Genomic DNA, 24,407 nt, shown 5'->3' on the forward strand with positions numbered 1-24,407 from the left:
GCCCCCGGGTACCCAGCTCTGGTTATGTAAATGGAGCTGCTGCCACTCCGGGGCACTGCGTGCGTGCAGCTGGAAATGTAAATATGGGAGACTGGGAATTGCAGAGTGTGCTGAAACCCTGACCACCTCTGCTCATAGCCCAGACGGATCCTTTTTGGTCCTGACACCAGGCTCGAGGTGCAGCATTATTTACAGAGGCACTGCAGATGGCACACGAGAGGAGAGGGACATGCACTCTTGTGCTAAAATATTTATGGTCAAAGCCCAAAAGAAACCAAGTAGGAAAGCCTCGAACGCTCATTTGACAAGGTGTTTTTCAAGAAAACTATAAACTGATTTAGGTTAGCAAGCTGAGAATCAGTCTCTGTATTGCTGGAATGTTTGGGATGGATAACATGGATAACCTATGGCTCGCTGGCCCCGTTCCGTTTCGATGTGCCTGTACTGGACAGGCAGTGGCTGTGTCACCACGGGGCTCACCGTGCCTGGGCTGGAGCCACACCAGAGCACACGGCCCCTGTCACCTGTGTGCCAGAGCAGCTGGAGCTGTGCTGCAGAGCAGCCTCGTGTGAGCCGAGGGCAGCGCCCTGGGCGGGCACGTTCCCGCTCCGCGTGCCCGTCCAGCCCGCCCGCCGCGTTCCCCTGCCCTTAATCACAGCTTGGCATCGCAGCCCAGACTGTCTGGCCTTTCCGAGGGAAACACGGGTTAACCACAGGTCTGAGTAACCCAAAGTGGGTAGGATCCCAAAGTAGGAATGGTGGAAAGGGACCTGCTACCGGGCGGCAGAATTCCCGTCCCAGGTTTCCCGCAATATTCATTCACGCACGGGTGTATTTAGGTGGCACAATTAACTGCCAGTGCAGGAGGGTTCTTGGGGTTGAGATGCAGCAGTCGGCACATGGAAATGTGCAGTTTTACCCAGTCATTCCGGGCAGTTGGGTTCATTTCTTTGTGTTACATCTCAGGGCAGCTGCAGATGGTTTGAGCTACTCTCAGGCAGAACAGGGAGAGCAGGAATGACTGAAGTCTGTTTGAAAAGGTGATGTCACCAGTCTGTATGTCCATGGTGCTTCTTAGGGAAACACATGCTTCCATGTTACCCTTAACATCAAAACACCCAATTGTTGTCTTTTGAGTTCTTAACATTTGAAACTGTTGAGTGCCATTAATCAATGCTGTGGGTTTGAAACGATTACAGCATCTGCTGGCTATTATTAAGATAAAATGAAATTCTTAGGATTCCACATTTTTTGTTAAATTGCCAAGTCTATTGTGAGATCTCAGCATACCTGACACATTTTTATTGGCAACCAACCCTGTAATGCAATACTGTATTTTACTGGCGGGATTATACACTGCAACTTCCAAGGCTGTTAGTGGTCCAGGCTTTTTAAGCTTTCCCTTGGAACAGCCATAACTGGAGTTGAGAAAACTGACTTTGGAATTATCTGTTATTTCTATGTGCAGTTTAAATAAACCCTGACCACATAAGAAGAGCCATCAACATCCTTTTCTTATGTGCCTGATGGGATTATTCCCATGTCCAGGCTGAGTCTGTGGATGTTGTCAGGGGCAGGTTATGCCCAGACATTCCTCTTGTGGCTGTTTTGATTAGGCAGTTCTTTTTGCCAACCTATAATGTTCTGGTTTCCATTCAAAACTATCTCCTTAACAGGTACTCAAACTCTTACAATGCAATTGGCAAGGACAGAATTTAACTTTTCAGCACATTTTTTTTTAGGTAGCACTTTCAAGGGGTAGGTTTTAAAATCAGCATCTAGGTGAATTAGCAGTCTTACAGGTAACAGAAAAGTTGCTGTATTTTAAGAATACTGTGGAATTTCATCTGAAAGTGCTTTGTAGATAAAGCCATCAATATCCTTACATTTATTTAAAATAATAATATTTTTGTCCAAAGGCTTATTTTAGCTAGGTCCTTGTGGGTTTGTCAGTACCAGCAAGAAAGTAAAATCAAAATAGCTTGATTGTAATCTAGCCCGATTCTTATCACCTAAGTTTTACTGAGAAGTAATACACCCAAGCCATTGTACTCCATCAGGAGGAGAATTCAAGGAAATTATATAATTGCTCAGACAAAACTGACTCCTGTGAAAAGTATTTACATTCATATTTGTATTTCTAATGTTCTGATATAGCAGCTGAAAATTCTATGAGCTAGCCCCTCACATGAGCGGGTGTTTGTTAATCATACAAGTAGCACCTTTTTTAACAGTGTGTTGGTTTAGTCATCCAGCCTTTTTTTTGTCCTACATTGCTCAAAGGAGCAGTGGAAGCAAGTCCATCATCTGTCTCAAGGGCTGGTGCAGAGCATCAGCACCGCTCTTCCCAGGTGTTTCCCAAACACCCTGGAAAATGGACCTTCCGCACTTTAAAATTCTTCCCCTTTTCAACGTGCTTAATATGGACGCAAACAGCCCAGCATTTGTTTCTGTATTCTATGATGCTTTGTATCTCTGCTGCTCATAACAAACACACACATTTCCCGAATGCAATATACAACTCTCACTTTCATTGTTTTTCCTGGGTGAAGAAGAGCCAAGTCATCCCATTCCCACCGCGGTCACAGCAACGCTCCCACCTAGAGACACCCTGACACTGTGTGCCTGGGAGAATTCTAAGAGTCTGAAAATCCCATGGGTCCAGGTGTTTTATGTGGCACCAAGGAGGGACGATTTATGGAAAAATACAAAAAAAAAAGAGGAGGACCAGCCACAAGCCTCCTGCTCCTTGGGTGAGGATTGCCCCGGCCGCGGCGCCGCGCACAGCGAGGGGTTGGCTTCTCAGCTAATAAAACCCGCTGGTTGGGTTTCTAATCTCAATAATTTCTGCTCATTGGCTCCAATCAGCGGATTAAAGCCCAGTCTCTGAGCAGTTCTCATTTTAACTCCAGACTGGGGGGAAAGCAGGGGAAATGGGAGGTACCAGACACTGAGCGCTTTGGGTTTTCTTATTTATTTTGGTGTTTGCCAAGTTGACACAACTGAGCGATGTCCTCCTCCACAGCTGGTGCTGGAGCTGCATGGAGTAAATTTACTGAACCTTTTAGGATGAAATCAGCTGTCCAGCCTCATCTTCTTACAGCCACCACTAAAACAAATCTATTAGAACACCACCCCATCTCAAGCTAGACATCAGCTGCCTCGGTAACAAATCTCTGCTTTTATAAACACTTTGAGGTTTTCTAGTCCTCAAATTCTTTTAATTTCCCCCTCCCCACACTCCCCAAATTAAATTCTCCAGCCAGATCATACTTCTGCCTTCCAGACCCGGGGCAGCTGAAAAGTAACCATATGGACTTCATGATTTTATGTACTGCGACAATAAAGCTTTTATGACATTCTAGGTGGTTAAAAATGGCAGTCAGGAGCTCTTAAACATGGCACAGGCATGTTGCTGTTCTGAACCGACAGACCTGCCAACAGTGCATCAAAAGCTGTAATTTCCTGTGCAGTGAAGCCCCTATCTCTGCTGCCTCCAGCTTTGTGTCCCAGGGCTTGTGCCTGTGTGCTAACAAATCTCTATTGTCCAGCGGGGCGAATAGTGGCTGGGACCAAAGAATTGCTGTCTGGTTTCTATTCAAATCCAGGTAGTCAGAGATATGAATGGAGTTTCTCGAACAGCCATGTGAATAACCTCTGCTCTGCGTGGAGCTGCAGGCGCTGCCCGGCTGCTCTGCGCCGCGGCTGCGGGGAGCACACCGCTTGGAAAGGCACTTTTAATGCTCCTCGTGGCTTTTAATACTTATTAACTCTTAAAATCTGCTATCTCGCATTCCTGGACAAAACAAGGAGGGTAAATCATCCCCTTCTCAACTTTCTGAACTTGTGGAGGAATTCTACTCAGAGCTTTCATAATGGGCTGTTTTTGCTGAGAAAACGACAGGAAAAGTTTATGAAAATTATTTTCTCAGACAATGCCAGATTTTTAAGTGTACATTGACCACCTTTTATCGTGCACAGAGCCCAAGTGTCACAGCTAATCACTGCAGAGGGTCTGGGGGGAAAACAAGTCAAATTTCTTTTAGGTATCTTATACAGAGCCTATTGTGAGCGTCACAGTAAATCACTGCAGATGGTCTGGAGGGGCAAAGACGTTAGATTTCTTCTAGATGTTGTATACAGAGTCCATTGCAAGCGTCACAGTTAATCACTGCCGACAGCCTGAGAGCAAACGTGTTAAATTTCTTTTAGAACAAGTTATGATGAGAAAAATATCGGGTATGACAGAGCAAGAATTGGAGGGATACTGCACGTGGGGGCTCATTTTATTGCAGTTTTTTTGTATTTTCAGTGGTTTTGGTAATTAACGTGAGGCTGATGGAATCAAGCCCCGCGCGGCCACAGAACGAGACCCCCGACACCGGGGCTGTCTCACCCCTCTCCCACCACCACAACAGTCGCTGAGCTGTCGCCGGTCGCGACAGTGTCCGCGGGCGGGGCGGCCGAGCGCTCGCCCCCGCAGGTGCCACCGGGGCCAGACAAAAGGGGGTCCGGGGGCTCGTCTCCCTCTCGCCGTCCCCGCCCGGGGCTCGGCGGTGCCGGGCGCTGCCGCCGCGGGGCGGGGACGGCGTGTCTGGGGCTGCCCCCCTCCTTTGTGTCCCCGTCTGGCTCAGTTCCTCCCCGCCAGCCCTCGGGCGACACGCGTGTCTGGTTACCGACCCGCACCCGCGAGCAACTTCGGCGCCGCGGAATCGCTCGAGTTTCTGCTTCTTCACCGGGGGAGGAGGGAATAAAGGGGGGGTGCTGCCCGTTCCCCCCTCCCCCGGTACCGGCGGGGAGCGGCTGCTCCAGCTGCGTTACATTAGCGGATAGAACATACATATCTGTGTACACATATAAAAAAAAAAAAAAAAGCGCTTCTGTTGGAGAACAAAGGAGCACGTGCAGAAATGAGACTGGAAGAATAAAATATAAATAATAAAAAAAAAAATCCCCGGCGTCGGGTCGGGGCGCAGCGCGACCCCCGCCCCCCCGGCGGCTCCCCCCGGCCCGGCGGCACTCGGATTAACGCCTTACCTGGCGGGGCGCTCCCGGGCACGGCTCGGCGCTGGGCTGGCTCTCCCCCAAGTTGCGGGCGGCCCGGCGGCTGCCGAGGCGGAGCGGCGGCCCCGTCGCGGTGCGGGCGGGGCGGGAACGCGGCCGGACCCGCCGAGCCCCCGCGGCCGCCGCGCCCGCGCCCCCGCCCCGCTTTATAGCGCCCGCTGACGGGCGGCCGCGCGCCCGGTCACGTGCGCGCCGCCGCCGCGCCCATTGGCCGCGCGGGCGCGGGGCCGGCTCCTGATTGGGCCGCGCGCGCGCCCCGGAGGGCCCGTCCCGCCCCCCCGGCGGGCGCGGGGCCGGGGCCGTTCGGGGCCGGCGGAGGGGCCGGGGCCGTTCGGGGCCGGGCTGAGGGGCCAAAGCCCCACACCTGCCCCGCGCCCCCCGCACCGCGCGGGGCCCCGCGTGCCCGCCCGGCCCCTCCACGGGCCCGGCCCCGCCCCGGCCCCGCCCGGCGGCCCCGCCGCGGGGCTGTCAGCCGGCCCGGCGGGCGGCGGCGGGGCCTGGTTCCGCCGGCTCCCGAGCCCCGGCCGGGTTATGCCCGGGCGTTCCGGGCCACCAGGAAACTGGGTTACGGGCAAGGCCGGGCAACGGCGCGAGGCCGCTTCGTGGTCGCACTTAAAGACTCCTAAGATGTGTCACAGAGCGGCTCCAGCGCCTTCGAGGAACGCGGGGGTGCTGGAAAACCCCGCGGGTATCCCCTCTGGAGCGGCTGGACGACCCCCCCAAACCCATGGGCAAAGCTGCCCCGAACCACATGTAACATCGAGGGGATTTTCCACACGGTTTTGTTTCCCTTCCACTTTCTAGCTCAGCAAGAAGGACATTGCCGTTTGTTTGGCAGGACAGAAATAAAACGCCTTTAAGCACGTTCTCAATGAGGCCACCTGAGGATGAATGAACTCCACTACCTTGCTAGTTTCGGTGGTTTGAGACTGACAAAGCTCAAAGCTGCTCCCACGAACTTGTTTGTATCCTCTAACGATGCTGGAACAGTGAAACAAGACACTGGGATGTGTCCAGAATCACACAGAGGTACACTAACTTTGCTTTTGTCAAGTGTTTTCAGAGGGAACCCGAGGCTGAGAAGTGTGAAGAAGTAATGTCCATGTTCTATTTTCTCACCTCAATCTCTTCCAGGTTTCTTAGTCACCTTTCTCTCATTGTTTTCAGTCACTGACCTTTCTTTCTTCTCTGAGAACATTTTGACACGGGCAGATCAAAGCACTGGACACCCTCCTTGGAGGGGAGGTTGGACTGGGTGGCTCCTGAGGTCCCTTCCAACCTACAGTCCTGCACCATAGGGAGGTTCTTTGGTGGCCCAGCAGCCCCAGTGCCCGGGACAGTGCACACACACTGGGGCAACCACAGGTGACGGAGGAAGGGAAAGTGTCCCAGTGGTTCCTGCCCTTTTGCTGGTCAAAATGAACTTGGGTTTGTTGAGTTTTTTGGACGTGCCGTGATGTCACTGGCAGGGATGCAGAGCAGTGAGGGGGTGGGTCAGAAGGCCCTTGTGGGCATTCTTGACAGGGATTTCTGTAGAATTCCCCCTCAAGGACTGGATGAATGCATAGATGGAAAATGAAAATGAAATGAGAAAGCAAATGACAGTTACATGGAGCTCGTCCAAAAGGAAGCAGTTTGGAAAGAAAAAGAAAAAAAAAGCTTGACATGCTGCTTTAATAGTGACCCAGGCTCATATCAGTGCCATGCAGCTGCTATTGATGGGGATGAAGAGGTTCCCACCTCCTTGTCATGAGTGTGAAGGAGATAACTCATATCTGCTGTCCATTCTGCCCATAATCACCAGTCTGGTAACTTTTCCAGTTCCCAGACAGCTTCCTCTGCCTCCTCTTTCAAAGATTATCTTTCACTTCTCAAGTCACTTGGGGATTTTAGTGATTCTACTGAAATGTAGTTGATGCTGCTGTTAAAATACACGTTCTGGTGCTTGCTGGGTTATGAATGTGCTTCTGACTCAAAAACACACATCATCTCTGATCCTGTTTATGAAAGATAAAAGATGAAACCTTAAGAGGGTGTTTGAGGGTAATATGGGCTTTACAAGGCATCTGAATGGCTGCGGATCCCATTTTAATATTTGCAGAAATAATATAAAAGTCCTCAATATGAAATGTTAGGGTCTAGAAAAGGGAACAGTGTTTTGGCACAGTGTATAAACACAACCACATGCCAGTCTCCAGGTGCCTCTTTCTGTCCCCACATCAGAGGTGATCTTCAAATGGCTGAGTCGCTTGAGTGTTTTGAGGCTCGTCCTAATTCTGTTGCTCTCATTCTCCAAACACCAGGTCCTGTTCAGTTGGATGTACGCTGCAATTACTAAATTAGAACCGTGTTTCACTAAGTCTATGGAAAACATCATTTCCTATTGGGAAGTGAAGTGCTGGAGCAGCCGTGGAAAACAAGTTCCCCAGGCAAGGGCACTGCGGCCGTTGTGCCACGGCTGCTCCTGCAAGCCAGAGCTGGGCCCTGCAGGACCCTGTCAGTGGTGATGGGGCTGGGAGCAGGAGGTGGGGGTCAACCCAGTTTTCAGCCCTTGAGACACTTTACAGTACTGTCACCAGCTTGGTGTTAGATTTTGCTGCATAAAATTTACCCAAGTCAAAAGGGAAAAGCAATGGAGGTCTGTTGAGGCAGCTAAAGGAGAGGCAATGCTGGTGCTCCCTTGTGCTTCTCCCAATTGTTCTTGAGTCTTTCTGGCAGTTTTCGTCCTGCAGTCAGGGGGAGGAGGAGAGAAGAGCCTTCCAGTGAGTTTGCTCAGATTCAGTGTGCTGACCCAGACAGGCGAGACCTGGGGCAGATGGGTCTCGTTTCTCTTCATACCTCAAAGCCCAGCACGTGAACATGTGGGGGTTAAAGGATAGGATATGTGTCTTCTTCTCCCCCTATGTCATCTTTATTGAGAAATAAAGAGAAATCCAGAGTGTTAATCTGAACCTCCCCTCTTCCACCACCCTAACATGCGGCACTGCACTGGTTGGACCAGCCAAATTATCTTCTTATCCCTCCCCACTGCTGTTCTCTTCCTTTCCTTGGGCAACTGAGACATGTCTATTGCCGAGTTTATTCAGGCAAGACTGTAAAACAAATTATTTAAGAAAATAGTTTGGGAAAAGTTAATTTGGGTCAAAGAAGGATTAACCGAGGAAATTGTTTCTTTACATCCTTCTGCTCAGAAGTAAGCAAGGAAGAGCTTGTTGAGCCCATTTTTGAGGTTATTTTGTCTGTGCTCTGTCCTTTCAGTAGCTGTCATTGCTTAAATCCATCTAACTAGATGAGGAAGGAAGGAGATTCAGTTTGAGAGCAAATTCAAAGTGAAAAGATTTGGCCAGCGACATGATGAAAGGGATAAGTGTAGGTAGAATGGGATTAAACAGAAGTATTCTTGGTATTGAACACATGGCTCAGAAGCCTGTAACACTCTTTGTAGCCTTATTTGAAACCAACTTTATATTGCTTTTGCATGGAAAAGGCAGGATAAAACTAATTTAAAAAATCAATGTGAAACCGAGTGATATAGAAATTGTTTGATAGAATTGTTTGATAGAATTGATAGGCAATTATGAAACCTCATTGCAAAACATCAGGAGCAGCATCAGGGAAAGACTGTGCCAGGAAGGACAGTTGGATTTGGAGAGGGTGATCCAAAGGAACCGTCGCTGGGGCCGGAGCTGCCCAGTGGCAGCAGCTCTGTGCTGGCACCTGGATGCTGCACAGGAGAGAGACCTGGCTGCAGCATTCCCCTGGTCCAACGGGCAGGGGAGGCAGAGACAAACAGCAGCTGGTTGCATCCCCACTCCTCTGTGCATGTCGTTCCCTCTCGGCTTTAAAACCTCAGTCTAAAGGAGCAGCCTGTAAAAGTAGAATTCCCTGGGCCTTCTGAAGAGTTCCAGTTCCTACCATGACTGTGTGTTCTGTGTGCACAGCAGGACGGTGGTTGGTTCTGTGGTGTGGCACAGAGGCAGTCCCACTCTGTGGTGTGCAAAGCCTGTTGTCCTCACCACTCTGGGAGTGAGGGAATAGCTTGAATTGTCTCACTTGAGGAGCAAACACAAGGGCAAAAGGAAGGCACAAGACCAAAACTGAGTAAGAAGTCAGTAGAAGAGCCAGAAATGGGGTCTGCTAACTCTGTGCATTATTTGTTGTTTAGGGTATGCTGCCAGTATTAATAACAAAAGAATTGGCTGGGTTTCCACATTTGGGCTATGAAAAATGCATGTGTGTGCTGCTGCAATCAGGGGAGCGCTGTGCTCGAGGAGCAGCGCTGCAGGTTAGCACTCCGACAGGGTCCCCGTGGCTGCTGCGCCTCGCTGCCTGTCACCTTCTGTAGTCATCAAGTGGATAAAGAATTTTTGTCATGCTGCTTCATGAATGAAGCCTGTGCTCCTAAAGAGCATAAGAATTAGCTCTGAAGTGTGCATTAGCACAAAACCGAGGATGTTGAAAATCATGAAACCTAAAATACACTCTCACTCCATTTTCCCTTTCCCTTATCCTGACTCTGAGGGGATGGAGTCTGGGTTTAGTTTGTCATGGTTTTTTTTTTTTTTCCACTGGCGGCTGCTGCTAAAATGCTTGGGATTGTGGAGAGCTACCAGCCCTTTGCTTTTAGCATCATTCAAAAACCTTCCATTTAGAAACCATTCTGATATCTTGGTGGTTTTTTTTCTTCCTCGTCTTTTTTTAACTACTAAGGAAATTTGCATGAAAATGGAATCATTGTTTCTGAAGAGTTCCATCTGCTCCTGCTGCTTATTCTGGAGCTGAAGTCATAATCCTCTGCTTGTGAAATTTCCCATTGAAGAGATTTTTGGCTTGTTATAGTTTCAGCACAAAATTTCAGAACAGAGGAAATATAGATGCTTTACCTAGAAAAAAAATAAAAAAGAAAAAGCCTTGAGATGACATCAGAACTACCAGTGCATCTGCAGTCAATACACTGTAATTCCATAGGGACTGAGAGAGTAGGAAATAGGACAGTACGAGAGGTGTGAGGGGCTTGGAGTGGGAAAATGCATTTCCTCACAGTGTCAGAGCTTTGGCTGGGGGTAATGAAGGAATTGTAATTTTCTGGGTGGCTCAGTACATTAGGATTCCTTTTGGTGGAAGGGAAAGGGCAGGATTGGTTCGGGGCAACAGGAATGCTCAGACCAGCCAGAAATGAGCAAAGTCCCTTTAAAAGAGCTTTGGCCGGAATGGAACTGCCAGGGAGGATCCATGAGATGGATATTCATGTAGCCGCTGTCATAGCCCTGTGCCTGCTTCAGAGGAATATTCTGCAAACAAGAACGGGATTTTGTTGTTGTAATTCCTTCTCTTCCTGGCACTTGTGTGTGTACTTACATTTGTGTGCAGTGCCGAGTGCTCGTGTGTGCCTGCGTGTAAATGCCGGGCACATCCTTGCAGTGGAAGCAGTAGGGGACGGAGAATCCCGTGGGCTGGGAGGTGACACTTGTCCTGCTCGGCCCTCTGTCGCTATGCAGAAATGCTGCGGGAAAGTGGGTCAGGGCGGGCGGCGCTGGCACGGCCGGGCGGGCAGCGCCGGGACCCCGCGGTGGGCACGGATCGCGTGCGGGGCCGCCGCGCCTGCATCCCGGAGATATTCCGGGAGAATTAGTGACCTCCTTTCGCATCCTCATTTACGGGATTGTTTCCGGCACCACGTGCGGTGTTTGTGAACATTGCATATGCATGAACCGGGCTGTGCTTAAAGTAGGTAACACTCAGTCCTGCTCGGGAAAAGCAATTCGTCTCCAACGTTTGGCGTTTTCTCTGTTAATTAAATCGTGGACTGCACGTGTGCCCCTGCGTGCAGCGCCCGTCCTCGGGGACTGCCCTGTTAACCCTTCCCAGTATTGGCAGTTTCCAGAAGAGCTCCTCTCCTCCATCACTGCAGACTGAATTCACACACCCCTTCTGCTCGTCTCCTGCACTCCTGGGTTATCTCATTCCCCGTGTGATGGCTATCACGGTGCATTCCTCCTCCTCTGGAGCAGTGCCATGTGCACACTGCTCTGGAACTCCAGCAGTAGGAGGTGGGTCATAGAATCATAGCACAGCTTGGGTTGGAAGGGACCTTAAAGATCATCTAATTCCAACCTCATTGCCACGGGCAGGGATGCCACCTGCTAGATGGGGTCGAGGGGTCAACAGGTCTCATCCTGCTGAGCCCTGTCCCCCTGCCAGACACTCCCTGTGCTGCCCCTGCACATCCCTCCCTGGCTTGTTTTCACTTCTCCCTGGCTGTTGGCTGCTGAACTCTCTCACTTTGTGCAATCTCTCCATGTATTACCCCTTCATAGGAATTGACTCCTGGAGATGTTAGTCCACAGCTCTGTCTGCAGTCAAGCATAACCATTAAGAGTTATTGAACTTTCATATACAAATCAGAGGTATAATTTACCTCCTTAGGGACAAAGGATGGCTGATACCAACAGATCAGCCATGCTCTGTGAGCTCCACAGGAAACACACTTAGCTCAACACAGGTAATTACTGCAGCTTCCTACCTCTGTTTTCTTGCTGTTCTGTACCACCACAGTGCTCAAGTACCAGTGATTTAGGAAAGCCTGGCCATCTAATCCTCACCCCAATCAGTCTCTTGCTCCCTTGTTAGCATCTTCTTTTATCGCCTCCATCTTCTGTCTTATCTGTCCCTGGCCTTTAGAGCCTTTTAAAGAGGTAATTTCAGTCTGCTGCTCTGGTAAAGCCTGGACTCATACAGGTGAGGCACTGCTCAGCTGCTCCCTGGGTCCAGCCTGTCCTGCTCTGCCCAAAGGCCAGCTGTTTATCCAGGGACTCCCAAGGAATCCACAGTTCTTACCATCTAACAGCTGTGCTGGTCTCTGCCACAGTGGCTTTCAGAGGTTTCTCTGGAGCTGGGGAGAAGACACTGGATATAAGGCACCAACCTCCCAGCTCAAGGCACAAACCCTGATATCCCAAAAAATTCATTAGTTGGACTCAGATTGCAATAGTAGATATTGGCAGAGGATAATGGACTGCATTGTGTGGATATTGAATGCTTTCAGAGGAGAAGCTGGTACTGGGCTTCAAGGATAAGAAATACTGGAAAATTTATATATAGATACCATTCTGTAAAATGTAACCACTTCTTCGAGAGGAAAGCCTATGCAAAAGTTTGTTATCAGTTTTGAGGAAGGGTCCCTTTCCCTTGTCTGAGAATCACAGGAAAGCAGGCGTTTTTCAGATCTGTTGTGTGTGTTGGGTCAGTTTGTCTTTGTTTTGTGTGCAGGTGAGGCTGTGAGCTCTGCTGGTGTCACAGGTGGGGCTGGGGCTTTGCTGCCTGTCCTCCAGAGCTGCCCATGGAATTGTGGGTGAGCTGCAATAGCATGTACACATCCTTCAAACATAGATGTTTTTGTTACTGCTGCATATAACTCCTTTGTTTTCTCTTTTTAAATTAACTTCATGTTTTATTCCTGTGTGCAGAAACACAGCGACTCACATGTATGACCCGAGCACAAATTCTGCACAGCTACAGCGAAGTTCCAAATGAGACTAGAAATTACATGTAGCTCTGTGATTTAATTTTCTCTGACATATTGAGTCTATGTTTTAGCCTACAGAACTCCACAGCTGTGCCCTAATTCTCTTTTCCTTGTGATCTCAACATCGCTGCCTTTTAAGGCATTGCTATTCTTGGATCTCAGCAGGACACCATGTTAGACTGTCACCCTGCTCGCTGTATTGCCAGTGCAGAAAGCAGCTTCTCCCTGGACTTGCAGAGAATACGTGCAAGGAAAACTTTGGAGCAATTTAGTGGGTGGATGAGACTAGGTCAGAGTGCTTTATATCCTACATGACAGCATATACTGACGTGGGGGTGCAGGGGTTCCTCTGTGATCGTGGTCTGGGGGCATGAGGGAAATGTTTATATTTTGTTACAAATAACAAGCGATAATGTAATTAGGCTTCGGCAAGACTCACACAGGAAAAGCTGGATGTCTCTTTTGCTTCAAAGAAGAGGGTTACTGCCCTGTGGGTATTTATGTTCTGTTTTGTTAAGTGACATTTGTATCTCCGGAACTTATAAATGTAATTCCTGATTTAACCAAATATTGACTGTGTGTAATCCCGGTGTGGCCCTTATCTAACATCTTACAAGAGCTCCTGTAGACGTAGTTTGAGCACAGTTTGCTAAATTTGGTGTAGGAACTTGCTGGATGTGATTTAGGCTGTTCTGACACCCGATGTGGCACCTCACCGTGAGATCTGTGGATCTGAGCATCGAGGGTGTCTCCTGTGAGTAGCAAGGGCTGTTTTCAGGAGTACGTGTGCTGCAAAGTCATCACAACACAGCACAAAGAGCCCCATAGTTTCTGCTGATAAGATGCCTGGTGGTGAGCACTGGGAGTTTTCTATTTGCCTTGTTTCCAAGATATATGATAAAAACCCTACTGCAGATTTTAATTTTTAACTTCTAAAAATCGTGTGGGATTATCCTGGGTGAGCAACACGAACATATCATACCATTGGAATGTCAAAAATTTAATGTAGAAATCCAGGCGCTGTTGTTGGGGCAGATCATTTTAATTTCAAATCCGAATCTTACATGTTTCCTCTACAACCATCTCACATTTCTCACAGCACCCCGTGCTGCGGAGGATCCCTCCGGCTAAACCCGCTGCGCTGCATTGTGGGAGGATTTATGGAAATGGTCGGCAGCCGGCGAGGCCGGGAGAGCTGGGAAGGGAGCTCTGTCTGTCCGTCTGTCTGTCCAGCACACACAGAGCGCTCTGAGAGGAACGGGGAGAGCTCCTTTGGTTCAGCTGATCTGCCATCCTCACATTCCCAAAGCCAGGAAAGGCAGGGCGGTCGCGGGGGTCCCATGAGGTTCCAGTGTTTCTCTGGAGCTGCGGTGGGAGCCGTGGGGAGGCCGGTTGTTCCCGCAGGGAGCAGCTCAGGACAGGCTTAATGAGGGGAAATCAACCCCCCTAATTCGGGGGCCAGCATCAGTCACGGGGAAAGGTGGCTTCCTCCAGCAGGCAATTTAGAGGCATCTGTTAAGAACTAATCACAGTCCTAATGTGGGTGTCCTCCTAGCACGAGGCTCCTGCACAAGGAATTAAGTCCCTGACTTTGCCTGCGGCTGCTCTGGAGATGCTGTTCCATGCCACTGTACAGAGGAGCTTGGAGCCTCTTCACTCATGAGGCACGAAATTTGGAAATCTCTACGGCCTCGGTTCCAGGTCTGGTGTCTGTTGGTTTTGGTCCCCTGTATACTCACTGTTTCAGTAATCAATGTTTCAGCATGACCCACTCCTGCTACTAGATGTCCTGCAAGGTTAGTATTGCTGAAAAGCCATTCCATCAGCTGTGCTCCAGCACAGCAGCATCTCACACTCCTGCTTTTCCAGCAGACTGCTCTGGTCCTGGATCCACGGGTCCCTTCTCTGTTGAGATGCCTTAATGAGGCCGAGGTTTGTGGTCAGGGCTGCTGACAGGAAAGAAAAAGGGGAAAATAAAAATGAGCATAGGAAAGTGTTGTGAGAAGAGCTTTACGCAGCATTCATGGGATTTAATGTCCTGAGGACACAGTTAGAGGAATTCAAAGAAATAAAATCTCTATGACAAATCATAGAATTGTTGCATTGCATTTAATGTATTTTAATTGACTCTGGTTTTGTCCCCCGTTGGTTTTATAGTGCTGTCATCTGGAAGACAAAGTATAGAGCTGTGTTTTCCCAGCAGAGCTGTGCCTGTGTCTGCACTGGCTGGATCTAGAAGACCAGACTTGGTGTGAACTGGATAATTACCCTGTAAATGAACCAGAGCAAATGTAGGTTTGAGAAGTCTCTTCTAATGTGAGTAAAATATTGACTAGCTACCAATTAAGTTAGCATGAGGCTGGATCATGTGGAAAATAGCATGTGAAGATGTAGTTAGACTGTATAGTGAGTCGTGTGTACATTGGGATCAACTTGATATCCAAAAAATTAGTTCCACCATGTGGAATAAGTTCTTGACTCCAAAGCAGACACTTGGCACAGAGCAGATCCTCTGCTGCTTCAGCCAGGGAAGTAGCTGGTAATTAGAGGTTCATCATCTGTGAATCACCACAAAAGAAAATGAGGGCACAGTTTTTGAATGGGCTTGATGAAAACAGAGGGATATTGGGATTAGAGATTCATGGTTTCTTCTCTGGGTTTGGAGAAGAGTGTGATTTGTCATGGGCTGCATTGTTGGTGCACCCTGCCTGCTCCTCTTCCTGTCTGCTCAGTTTGTCTGGAGGTTGTTTGGGTTTGTTTGTGCAGGATGACCACTTTTCTCAGTTTCTCCTGCTTTCCTCCCCATTTGTGAAATTAAAGGAAATTCCTTAGTACACAGAAGACCCTGTTTATCTTTGAGCAGCTTCCCTATGTAGAACAGTTTTATGACTATAGGAATTCCATCCTGAAAATGTGCTGCAGTCCTGGGGGCTTGTGTTGTGAGCAGCCAGTTGTAGCTGTTACCACCATGCAGTAGCTTTCCAGCTCAAGTACATTATCTTATTACCATAGATTTAAATATTTGATTTACAAAATGTTGCTGACTGATACTCCAGCAGTATCATATAAGACACATCACAATAGATACCGAGTTTAAAGATTGTTTTAAATGGCTTTAATACAGACAGGGGTCAGAAAAGGCAAGATAACAGCAGAAGAGGCTATGTCAAAAAGTAATTAGAGCAGGACAAATGGATTGTGCAGGCATGTCGAAGGCTGTTATTTCTGTAGGCAGTGAGTAGGAAAGGTGTTAATGTAATGTGACAGATCTGGAGCAAAAATGAGGGTGCAGGGAAAACAAATAGGAGCTGACCAATGGAATGGTTTAAATTATGAGGTTTGCTTTAACATAATTTGATTACACATGAAAGAAATGTTTAGTGTAGTTTCTTTGAAAACCTAATTGTCTTAAATACTGCATGTTGGATTCAGCCTTTACACCCAAAGCAGCAGTCCCTGCACTGGGGCAGGCTCGCTCCCTGTCAGGAGCAGGCATGGGAATACTTTGTCCTGGGAGGCTTCACGAATGACAGGAAGATGGAAGATTTTCTTCCTCTGGTGTTAGTCTAATAAAATTGGCTCTTCTTTGAGTCACGTACATCTTAATTTGGGACCTCGTGCTGTCTGGGGTGGGTGGTATCTGGGCCTAGGAGCAGCTGGTAGAGGTGATGTGTGAATTATCTAGTTTATCAGAAGGAAAGGATGAGGATCAGGTTTAGCAGAAGGAATACAGGGAGGTAAGAGGTATTTTTTCAGGATTCAGCTCTTGCCCCATTCAGAAGTGGGAGCAATATTAGTAGGAGGGGGGAGCAGAGCAGAAGTGCCCAGATTTCCAGGCTCCTCCAAAGGAGTGGACTGAATACAAAGATTTAACTTCCCAAGCACTGTCCTCCTGTGCTGTGTTGTGCTGAAATCACAGGACCTGCTGTGCACACAAGGAATTGCCTTTGCAGCCAGGACAACCTGTGTAGCTCATGGCAACATTTCCCTCACATCTGCAATAGCAGAAACAAAATTATGAAAGCATTTTTCTTGAGGAGCCACCACTGCAGCTTTGAGCTGGGCCTTTCACATTGTAGCTGGACAGCAAAAGGGGATGACAAATCATGGACCCTCCTCCCCCTAAAACAGGGCCGGGTGTGTCACTGGGCCACCTTGCTGTGCTGGTTGCCTTTCCTTTCTGCTTTGAAGCCCTCTAGAAAGGAAACTGAATTTATGTAAGGATTTCTTGAGTATGGGATTTCTCCTGCCCTGTTGTCCCATGCCACTTTCTCTTCCCTCAGTTGCCCTTGCCATTCTAACAAATATATTTTCCGTAGATTTTGACATTTCACAATTTTATTTCAACTTGCCAACATCTCAAGAAGTAATTGTGGTTTATAGGGGGTTATGGTGAGATATGTTTTAGGTGGTAAATCAGTCAGTCTCCAAGCTGAGGAGTTGGCAGGGGTTCTTACAGAAGCTGAGAGTTGGGGTGATGGGGTTTTTTTTGAGTGCAATATGCTGTTTTCTGCATGGATGTATTCTTGGCCAACTACCTGGGAACAAAGGGGAAGTCTGGGGGCATTGTCAGGGTATACCAGATGATTCCTCCATAATTTTATTCCCGTGCTTGTAAATTCTGGAAGGACTTTTCTGATCAGCTTTTCCTTTTCTTGTTAAAAAAAAAAAAAAAAAAAAGGATTACAAACTTCGACAAGTTAAATGGAATACTCAAAGAAGATTGGGGGGGGGGAAAAGGACATCTTAAATACCTACTCCTAATGACAGGAGAGCTAATTGCAGTAAAAATAAAACCAAGGTGCCAGCCCATGAGCAGGACCCGTTTGTGTCTCGGCACCCCGGAGGTGAGGATGCTGCAGAGCTGTTGGGGCAGTGCTGGGGCCAGGAGGGCTCTCTCCCCAAAGCTGAGGCCGGAGCTGGTGCTGAAATGCGGGTTCGTATGGACTGTGCTCGGCTCTGCCGAGCCCGACCCGCGGCGTGCCCAGTCCGGGGGGACTCTCGGGGTGTCTGTGCAGGGCCGAGACTGGCACTCGTGATCCTCGTGGGTCCCTTCCAGCCCAGCCCGTTCCGCGGGTCCGTGGCTGTGGTGCCGGCGCTCCGGGGTCCCCGCGGCCCGGCCGTGTCCGCCGGTCGGATGCTGCCCTCTCCTGTCCAGCTCCTGTCCAGCTCCTGTCCAGCTCCTGTCCGGCCTGTCCGGCCTGCGGGGGCAGCGCTGGCCCTGCCGCGGCACCATCGCCCGGGGAAGGGGCAGCGGGTGTGGAGGGGCTGAGCCCTGCCCGGGGGTCGGGGCTGGGGGCCCATCTCTGCGAGCCCACAGGAACCCTTCAGAACAGCACGTGTTAAACCTGCTGTGAAGCCCAAGGGTGAGGATTGTCGATGTTTTCTCCCTTTCCATAGAATCCAGGCGTTTCTCTGGGCCTGGTGACAGCCCTGCCACACCAAGGATGCTCTGCCCGTGCTTGGCATCGCAGCCCCATCCCACGTGTCCCCCACGTCTCCCCACACCTCCAGGTTCCACACATGGTGTATGAGAGGCATGGAGCAGCCAGGTTGTTCCCAAACAGGACTTGCTCCAGCTCCTAATGATCCAAAGCAGCTCCTGAGCCTCTGTGGTCACAGCAATGTGTTGGTGCAGGTACAGGATCTACATCTGTAGTTCTGAAGGTTTTTTCCTCTTTGTTTTGCCATCTGACCTGAAATTTGAGGAAACATCCTCACTGTTTGTTTGTTTGTTTTTCCCTGGGTATACAAAAAATTGCTGCTCAGCACCAAACTGCCATTTGTAAATAGTGCTGAGAACTATAATAATTACACTTATAGTAACAAAGTTGGTCTGTTGTTGATATTATTAAAAACATCAGCAACTGCAGCAGGCTGCTGTAGCTGTGTGAATCCAGTTTGTCTAAGTCAGCCATAAAATCATCTTTTGGCTTTTCAGTTTATCACTTTAATGCACAAAACTTTTTCTGCCTCTTCAAACCCAGGAGATACTCTCTGCCTCCTGCCCTATGGGCCTCTCCTCATTTTCTGCATCCTGCTAAACATAATTTTCTGCCCAGGTTTGGGATGAAAAGCTTTTGGCTCATTTGTGCCCATGCTGTTGATGGGTGCACTGGTTCTGTGGGTGGGATATGCTGGGACAAAGCCCTGCTGCTGCACCCAGTGTTTGCTTGATGGATTCTGTGCCTGCAGTTCAGCCTGTGGGAGAAAGAACTGACCACAGGAGGATGGGGGGGTGAGGGTCGGATCCTGCCCTGGGCCCACTGTTGCCCCGGCTGTGCAGCGCTTGGTTCTGATAATAATATTCCAGGAACACTTAAATAACAGTTTTTACAATAAATTTCAGGTCCATATCATTAGATTATTTTCTGTGCACTGGTCTCTCATCTGATTTTAGGTATTTTCTACACGGTTGTATAAAATCTTCATCAGAGTCCTCAGTTATTTCACCATCATCCTCTTCCTGCTCAAATTCAGGCAAAGGCTGGAAGGTCCTGTCTGGGTAGATCTCTGAAAGTTTATCTTCAAAGTATAATGCAACTGCAGGGCTGACATTTGCAGTGGGGACCAAGCCCAAGGACTTCCCCATGTTTTCCAGAATGATCTGACATTGTGTGACCTGATTTGGTTACTGGGAGTTACAGGAGATATGCTCCCAGAATGGATGGAGTCATCCCATAGGAAGGGAATGGAGCTCAATTGCCTGCTCATAGAAATGTAAAGCTTCTCCCTTTGCAATTCTCCTTTCTTGTACTTTCCTGCTAAGGCAGTAAAGCCATATACTTCCCATGCCTACAATCCCATTTGTTTTCCTTTTTTCCTCTGAAGGCGACCTCTCTGAGGAGCCCTTAACCTCCCCCTGCCTTTTCCTCTGTTACACAGAGCTCTCTGCTGTTTGTCACCCACCAAGGGAGGTGCAATGAAACGCTTCTTGCAAGCGCTCAATAGACTGGGATGGCAAATTCAGTAGCCAGGCAAATAAAAATATAAAAAACAGATAACTCTGGAAACTGATAAGAGGATTCTATTTACACAGTGACCTATCAAACTAGCAAGAAGGAGGAAATTGCTTAATTTTATGTGCACCAAGTGACCACCTTCAGCAGAATTATTAACTCCACGCTCCTGGTGCGTTTAATGCTGGGGAGCAGAGGAATTACCCGATCTGTTGTTAAACCATTATCACAGGACGTCAGGTGGATATTTATTATCATTCCATGCAGTTCCTTCCACAGCTTCTCTAAGAAATTTTATATATTTTTTTTAATTTTCTCTGAAATACCTGCATACATAGGGAGAGGGAAATAGATTTTTGGGGGAAAGTACGTGCTGTGTTTACCTGCAACCAGTCCTCTCACTGCAGTGGCTGGGAGCGGTAACGTCCGCAGTACTGAGGCTGCTGAGATGTGTTCATCAGAATTTATATAATTTATTCAGCTACATTTGCAAACCAGGTTGGTTCTGGTGCAGGGGTCTTGTTCCCTGGCACGGGGCCGTTCCTGCGCCTGCTCAGGCCGTTGGTGTCGCACAGCAGAGGTGCTGCCAGTGGCACCATTTGTTGATAAAATGAAAACAAAGCCAGGAGTTGAGTATTTCCTTAGGATCTATTTGCTGCTTGAAATCAAATCCACTTCGTTGTTGTAGTTTGGTCCGTGGCCAGCTCGGTGGTGTGGGGCAGCTCGGGGTTTGTCGCCTTCAGTGCCGAGATGTGCTGGGTTTTGTTATCCACAGCCCGGACTTTGTTCGTGCCACAAAGGGGCCGATGGCTCAAACTGCAGGGACACAACAGAGCCCCGATTGTCATGAAAATGGGCAAAGCCTTGCTGGAGCCCTGGGAATTATGAAACTGTGGCTGTGGGTGGGAGAGCAAGAGTGAGGAAGGGCTGCCCCTGTCCTGGGGCCACGTGGCTCTGCCAGCCCTGCTCTGCCCAAATTTGGGGTTTTCATCAAAGCTTTTAGGGATTGGCTGTGGTGAGTGATGGTACTGGCAGAAAGTGTCTTGAGAGACCTGCACTGGCCTGGCCTGGCACTGTTCAACCCATTTTGGCTCTGGCTTGTGACTCCAGTTTAGCTCTGTATTTCTGAAACCGTCACATGTCTTAAGAATTCCTTCTCTTTGGAAGGGCAGCCTCATGGCACATGCCTGGGGAGAGAGGCAGCACCTCCTCTTGCTTCCCATGTCCATCCCTCATGGCTTTAAATCATGACAATGAATCCCTTGCAGGCAGCAGTGCCATTTGCCCATTTTTGGGCAATGGTTTTGGCTTTTACTGTTATGAATTGGTGTCATTCTAAAATTTTAGATGTTGGTTACGGTAGCATCAGCTTTTTCCATCTGGCATGGGAATTGGCTGATTCAGGCCAAAATAAGAACCAGCCACTCTCTTTTTCCTTCGCCCAGACTTGCTGCAAGGCTGTTTGGGTCAGATGAGGGAATTCATCTTTCCTTTCTCTTTGCCTGCCCTCTGCCCATTTCCAGTTTGGCCTCTGATTTTAGAGAATAGTTCCAGATCTCTGCAATTATTTTCTGCCCTTGGGGATTTATTATGGACAAACTGTGATGCGTATTTAATGCAAGTTTGAGTAATTTGGAAGATTTGAGTTGTTAGGGCAATCATCCCTTTTCCCAGCCAGGTTTTGTCTTATAATTGCAATTTCAGAATTAGGAGGGGTTTTTTGGTTGTTTGGGGTTTGTTTGTTTGGGTTTTTTTTGGTGTATCTCTGTTTTGAGCCCCAACAGCAGTTGTGGGAGCAACTTTGTGTTATCCTGAGATTAAGTTGCTTTATTTCAGCCCTCTGTGTCCACATCACACCGCAGCGTTACAAAATAAGCGCTCTGCATTCTGGTCACACTTCTCCAAGGGGTGCCGGGAGCCAGGGAGGGCTCACATGGGATGAAGAATGCAGAGCGTTGGGAGCAGCACAATTGCAAACAGCTGTGTCAATAGTGCAGCCAGGCCTGGCTTACCTTGGCCATGCGCTGCGAGGGCACAGCACCGGCTCCTCGCACAGCCCAGCCCCGGGAACTGCCACGGTGAAGAGGAGAGGTCAGTCCGAGGAGCGTGTCACGGACCCACACAGCAACTGCAGGGATTTACAGCATCAGCAAACCAGAGTCTGGGCCGGTGCAGGGCGGGCTGGCTCCTGCAAGTGCACCTGCTGTGCAGAAATGCTGGGTTAGAACAGGATTATGAGTAGAGAGACTCACGGAAGGGTTGAGGTTGGGTTTGGGGTTGGCACGGACCTCTGAGACCGTGTGGCCAGCCCCCTGCCCAGGTGGTGTCAGCCAGAGCAGGGTGCCTGGGCTGCCAGGAGGATGCCACTGAGCTCTGCCCTGCATGCACACGAGGTTATTTGCATTGCTGGATGTCACCAGAAAGCAATAAGATTTCAGGCTCGGGAAGAAGTGAAATATGACCTCTTTTGTTGCCTCTGCGCCTTGTTTATTCTAAGTCAGCCATTTCTGAGAGCGCATTTAAACCCCGCAGTCCTCAGGATGAGGAACAGAGCAGACTGTGGCTTCTGAGGAGAGTCAGTTTTGAGACATCTAGACATCTGGAGGACAGGTTGGATTGGGCATCAGCAGAAATGCTTCTGGGCATTCCCTTAAATGCTGCCAGTGTGTTGAGAATTTGTTTGGGCTTGGTCAAATACAGCTGAGCACCAGGACAGTTTATCAGGCACCTCGTGTCTGCAGCCCTAAGGACAGGTGAACTGCACTGTAGCCCACTCCATGTTCACAGCAGCTCTGGTTGTGCCCTGGGAGTGCTCTGCCAGGCGTGGGCATGGGAAGGGGTTTGCTCAAGAGCAGCATGGTGCTATCTGGCCCACACTGGCCTGAGAGTGGCTGTGCCTGTTGGCTGGTGCTGCCTGTGTCTGCTGAGTTGTCAAACCCATTGATCTCAAGTTCGCTTTTCACTTGTGATTAAAAATTAAACATCAGGTTTTGGCCAAGAGTTGTTATTAGTATAAAGAAATAATTTTTATAGAGTTACAGAATCCAGAATGATTTGGGGTGGAAGTGACATTAAAGACCATCTCATTATACCCTCTGCCATGGGCCAGGACACCTTCCACTAGATCAGGTTGCTCCAAGCCCTGTCCAACCTGGCCTTGAACACTTCCAGGGATGGGGCAGCCACAGCTTCTCTGGGCAACCTGTATTTTCACACTGGGGATCCCTCATTTTGCTGGGGGATGTGTGTCAGTGGTACCTGTTTCATACTGCAGTGGGCAGTTCTCTTGACTGCCCTGGAGTTGGTGGAAGGACTGTGCAAGGTGGTGGCCACACTCTGGCTTGGGACTGGTGGCCAGTGGGGACAGCTGGTGGCTTATGGCGGTGGCCAATGGCTGGTGGCTGATGGCCAGTGGTGATGGCTGGTGGTTGGTGGTGATGGCCAGTGGTGATGGCCAGTGTCCAACAGCTGGTGGCTACTGCCTGGGCTGTGCCTGTGGCGGGGGCAGTGGTTGGTCAGTCAGTCGGTCGGTCAGTCGGTCTGTCGCTCAGTTGAGTGGTTAGTTTGTCTGTTGATCAGTCTGTCCATCAGATGGTTGATCAGTTGGTCTGTCAGGCGGTCAGGTCTGGCAGTCTGTGGGTCGGTCTGTCAGTTGGTCAGTCGGTCGGTGTGTCAGTCTGTGGGTCGGTCTGTCGGTCGGTCTGTAGGTCTCTCTGTCAGTCAGTCGGTCTGTTGATGTGTCAGTCTGTGGGTCGGTCGGTGTGTCAGTCAGTCGGTTGGTCGGTCTGTCAGTCGGTCGGTCTGTCTGTCAGTCAGTCAGTCGGTCTGTCTGTTGGTCAGTCGGTCTGTCTGTCAGTCGGTCGGTCTGTCTGTCAGTCGGTCGGTCGGTCGGTCTGCCTGTCAGTCGGTCGGTCGGTCGGTCGGTCTGTCGGTCGGTCGGTCTGTCTGTCGGTCGGTCGGTCGGTCGGTCGGTCGGTCTGTCTGTCGGTCGGTCTGTCGGTCGGTCGGTCGGTGTGTCGGTCGGTCGGTCGGTCGGTCGGTGTGTCGGCCCGGCCCCCCCGCGGGCCGGGGCGGCGGGGGCGGCGCTGACATCACGTCGTTAGCATAGGGCGGCCCGCGGCGGCGGCGATGGCCGAGCGGGGCTGCCCGGCCGCCGCCGCCATGAGGCGGCCCTAGAGCCGGCCGGGGATGAAGCGGGACTCGACCTGCATGGAAGGTGAGCGGGGCCGGGCCTTTGTCCGGGCGGTGCCGCGGAGGCTGCGCGGGCCCGGGGCCGCCGCCCCCCGCCGCTACCGGCCCGGGGCCGCCCCGTCCCAGCGCCGCGGCCGGCGGGGCTCGGAGCGGGGCGTGCGGGTCGGGACCGTCCGGACCCGCGGGGCAGAAGGAGCCGTGCGGGCTTTCCCCTCTCGCTGCCTTTTTCCCGGCTCCCGGGGCGCGGGGCCGGGCAGAGCGGCCCCGGGCTGCGAACGGGATTATGCAATTAAAAAAAAGAGGGGAGGGCATTAGTTTGTTTTGTGGCTTACTTTGTTTATATTTTAAATTTCCTAATCCCTCGGACCATCTGGAGGAGCTTTTTTTAGTATCGTTAATTATTGATAGTATCGGGGTCACGGAGGCGCTCGATAGCGCCCGCCCGGCTCTCCCGGGACCGTCGCTGCCCCCCGGTATTTGCAGCCTTTTTTTACCCCCTGTGAGTGAAAACAGCGGCAAAGCTCCTCTTCAGAGCGAGGATGAAATATTTCAGGAGAGAACATGGTGTGTTTGGCAGCACACGTTGGAGAAGTCACTATTCCAGTTGTGCCCAGGCCCTGCTCCCTCAGCCCGGACTGCTGGGGGTGGGTTTAGGCTCAGGTTTTCTT

At 49.9% G+C, this 24,407-nt stretch overlaps 1 protein-coding gene across 5 annotated transcripts in view; it reads left to right on the forward strand.

The window, feature by feature from the left end:
* Nucleotides 1-24,407, forward strand: part of NR6A1 (nuclear receptor subfamily 6 group A member 1) — a 77,476-nt gene that overhangs the window by 26,773 nt on the left and 26,296 nt on the right. Inside the window, exons 1-2 of one of the 5 annotated variants that reach the window (XM_051807555.1) lie at nucleotides 23,125-23,211; nucleotides 23,256-23,764. The exons of 1 other annotated variant lie outside the window; for it this stretch is intronic. In XM_051807555.1, the coding sequence (XP_051663515.1) occupies nucleotides 23,737-23,764 (28 nt within the window). In that variant the 5' untranslated portion in view covers nucleotides 23,125-23,211; nucleotides 23,256-23,736. Of the gene's footprint in view, nucleotides 1-5,544; nucleotides 6,094-22,896; nucleotides 23,212-23,255; nucleotides 23,765-24,407 lie in introns of those variants that run through there. 3 more of the 5 variants (XM_051807552.1, XM_051807551.1, XM_051807554.1) reach the window with 3 other exon arrangements.

This window comes from Manacus candei, unplaced genomic scaffold, assembly GCF_025592945.1.
Source record: "Manacus candei isolate 608988 ecotype Guabito, Panama unplaced genomic scaffold, ASM2559294v1 h1tg000071l, whole genome shotgun sequence".
In the NCBI taxonomy this organism is placed as follows: domain Eukaryota; kingdom Metazoa; phylum Chordata; class Aves; order Passeriformes; family Pipridae; genus Manacus; species Manacus candei.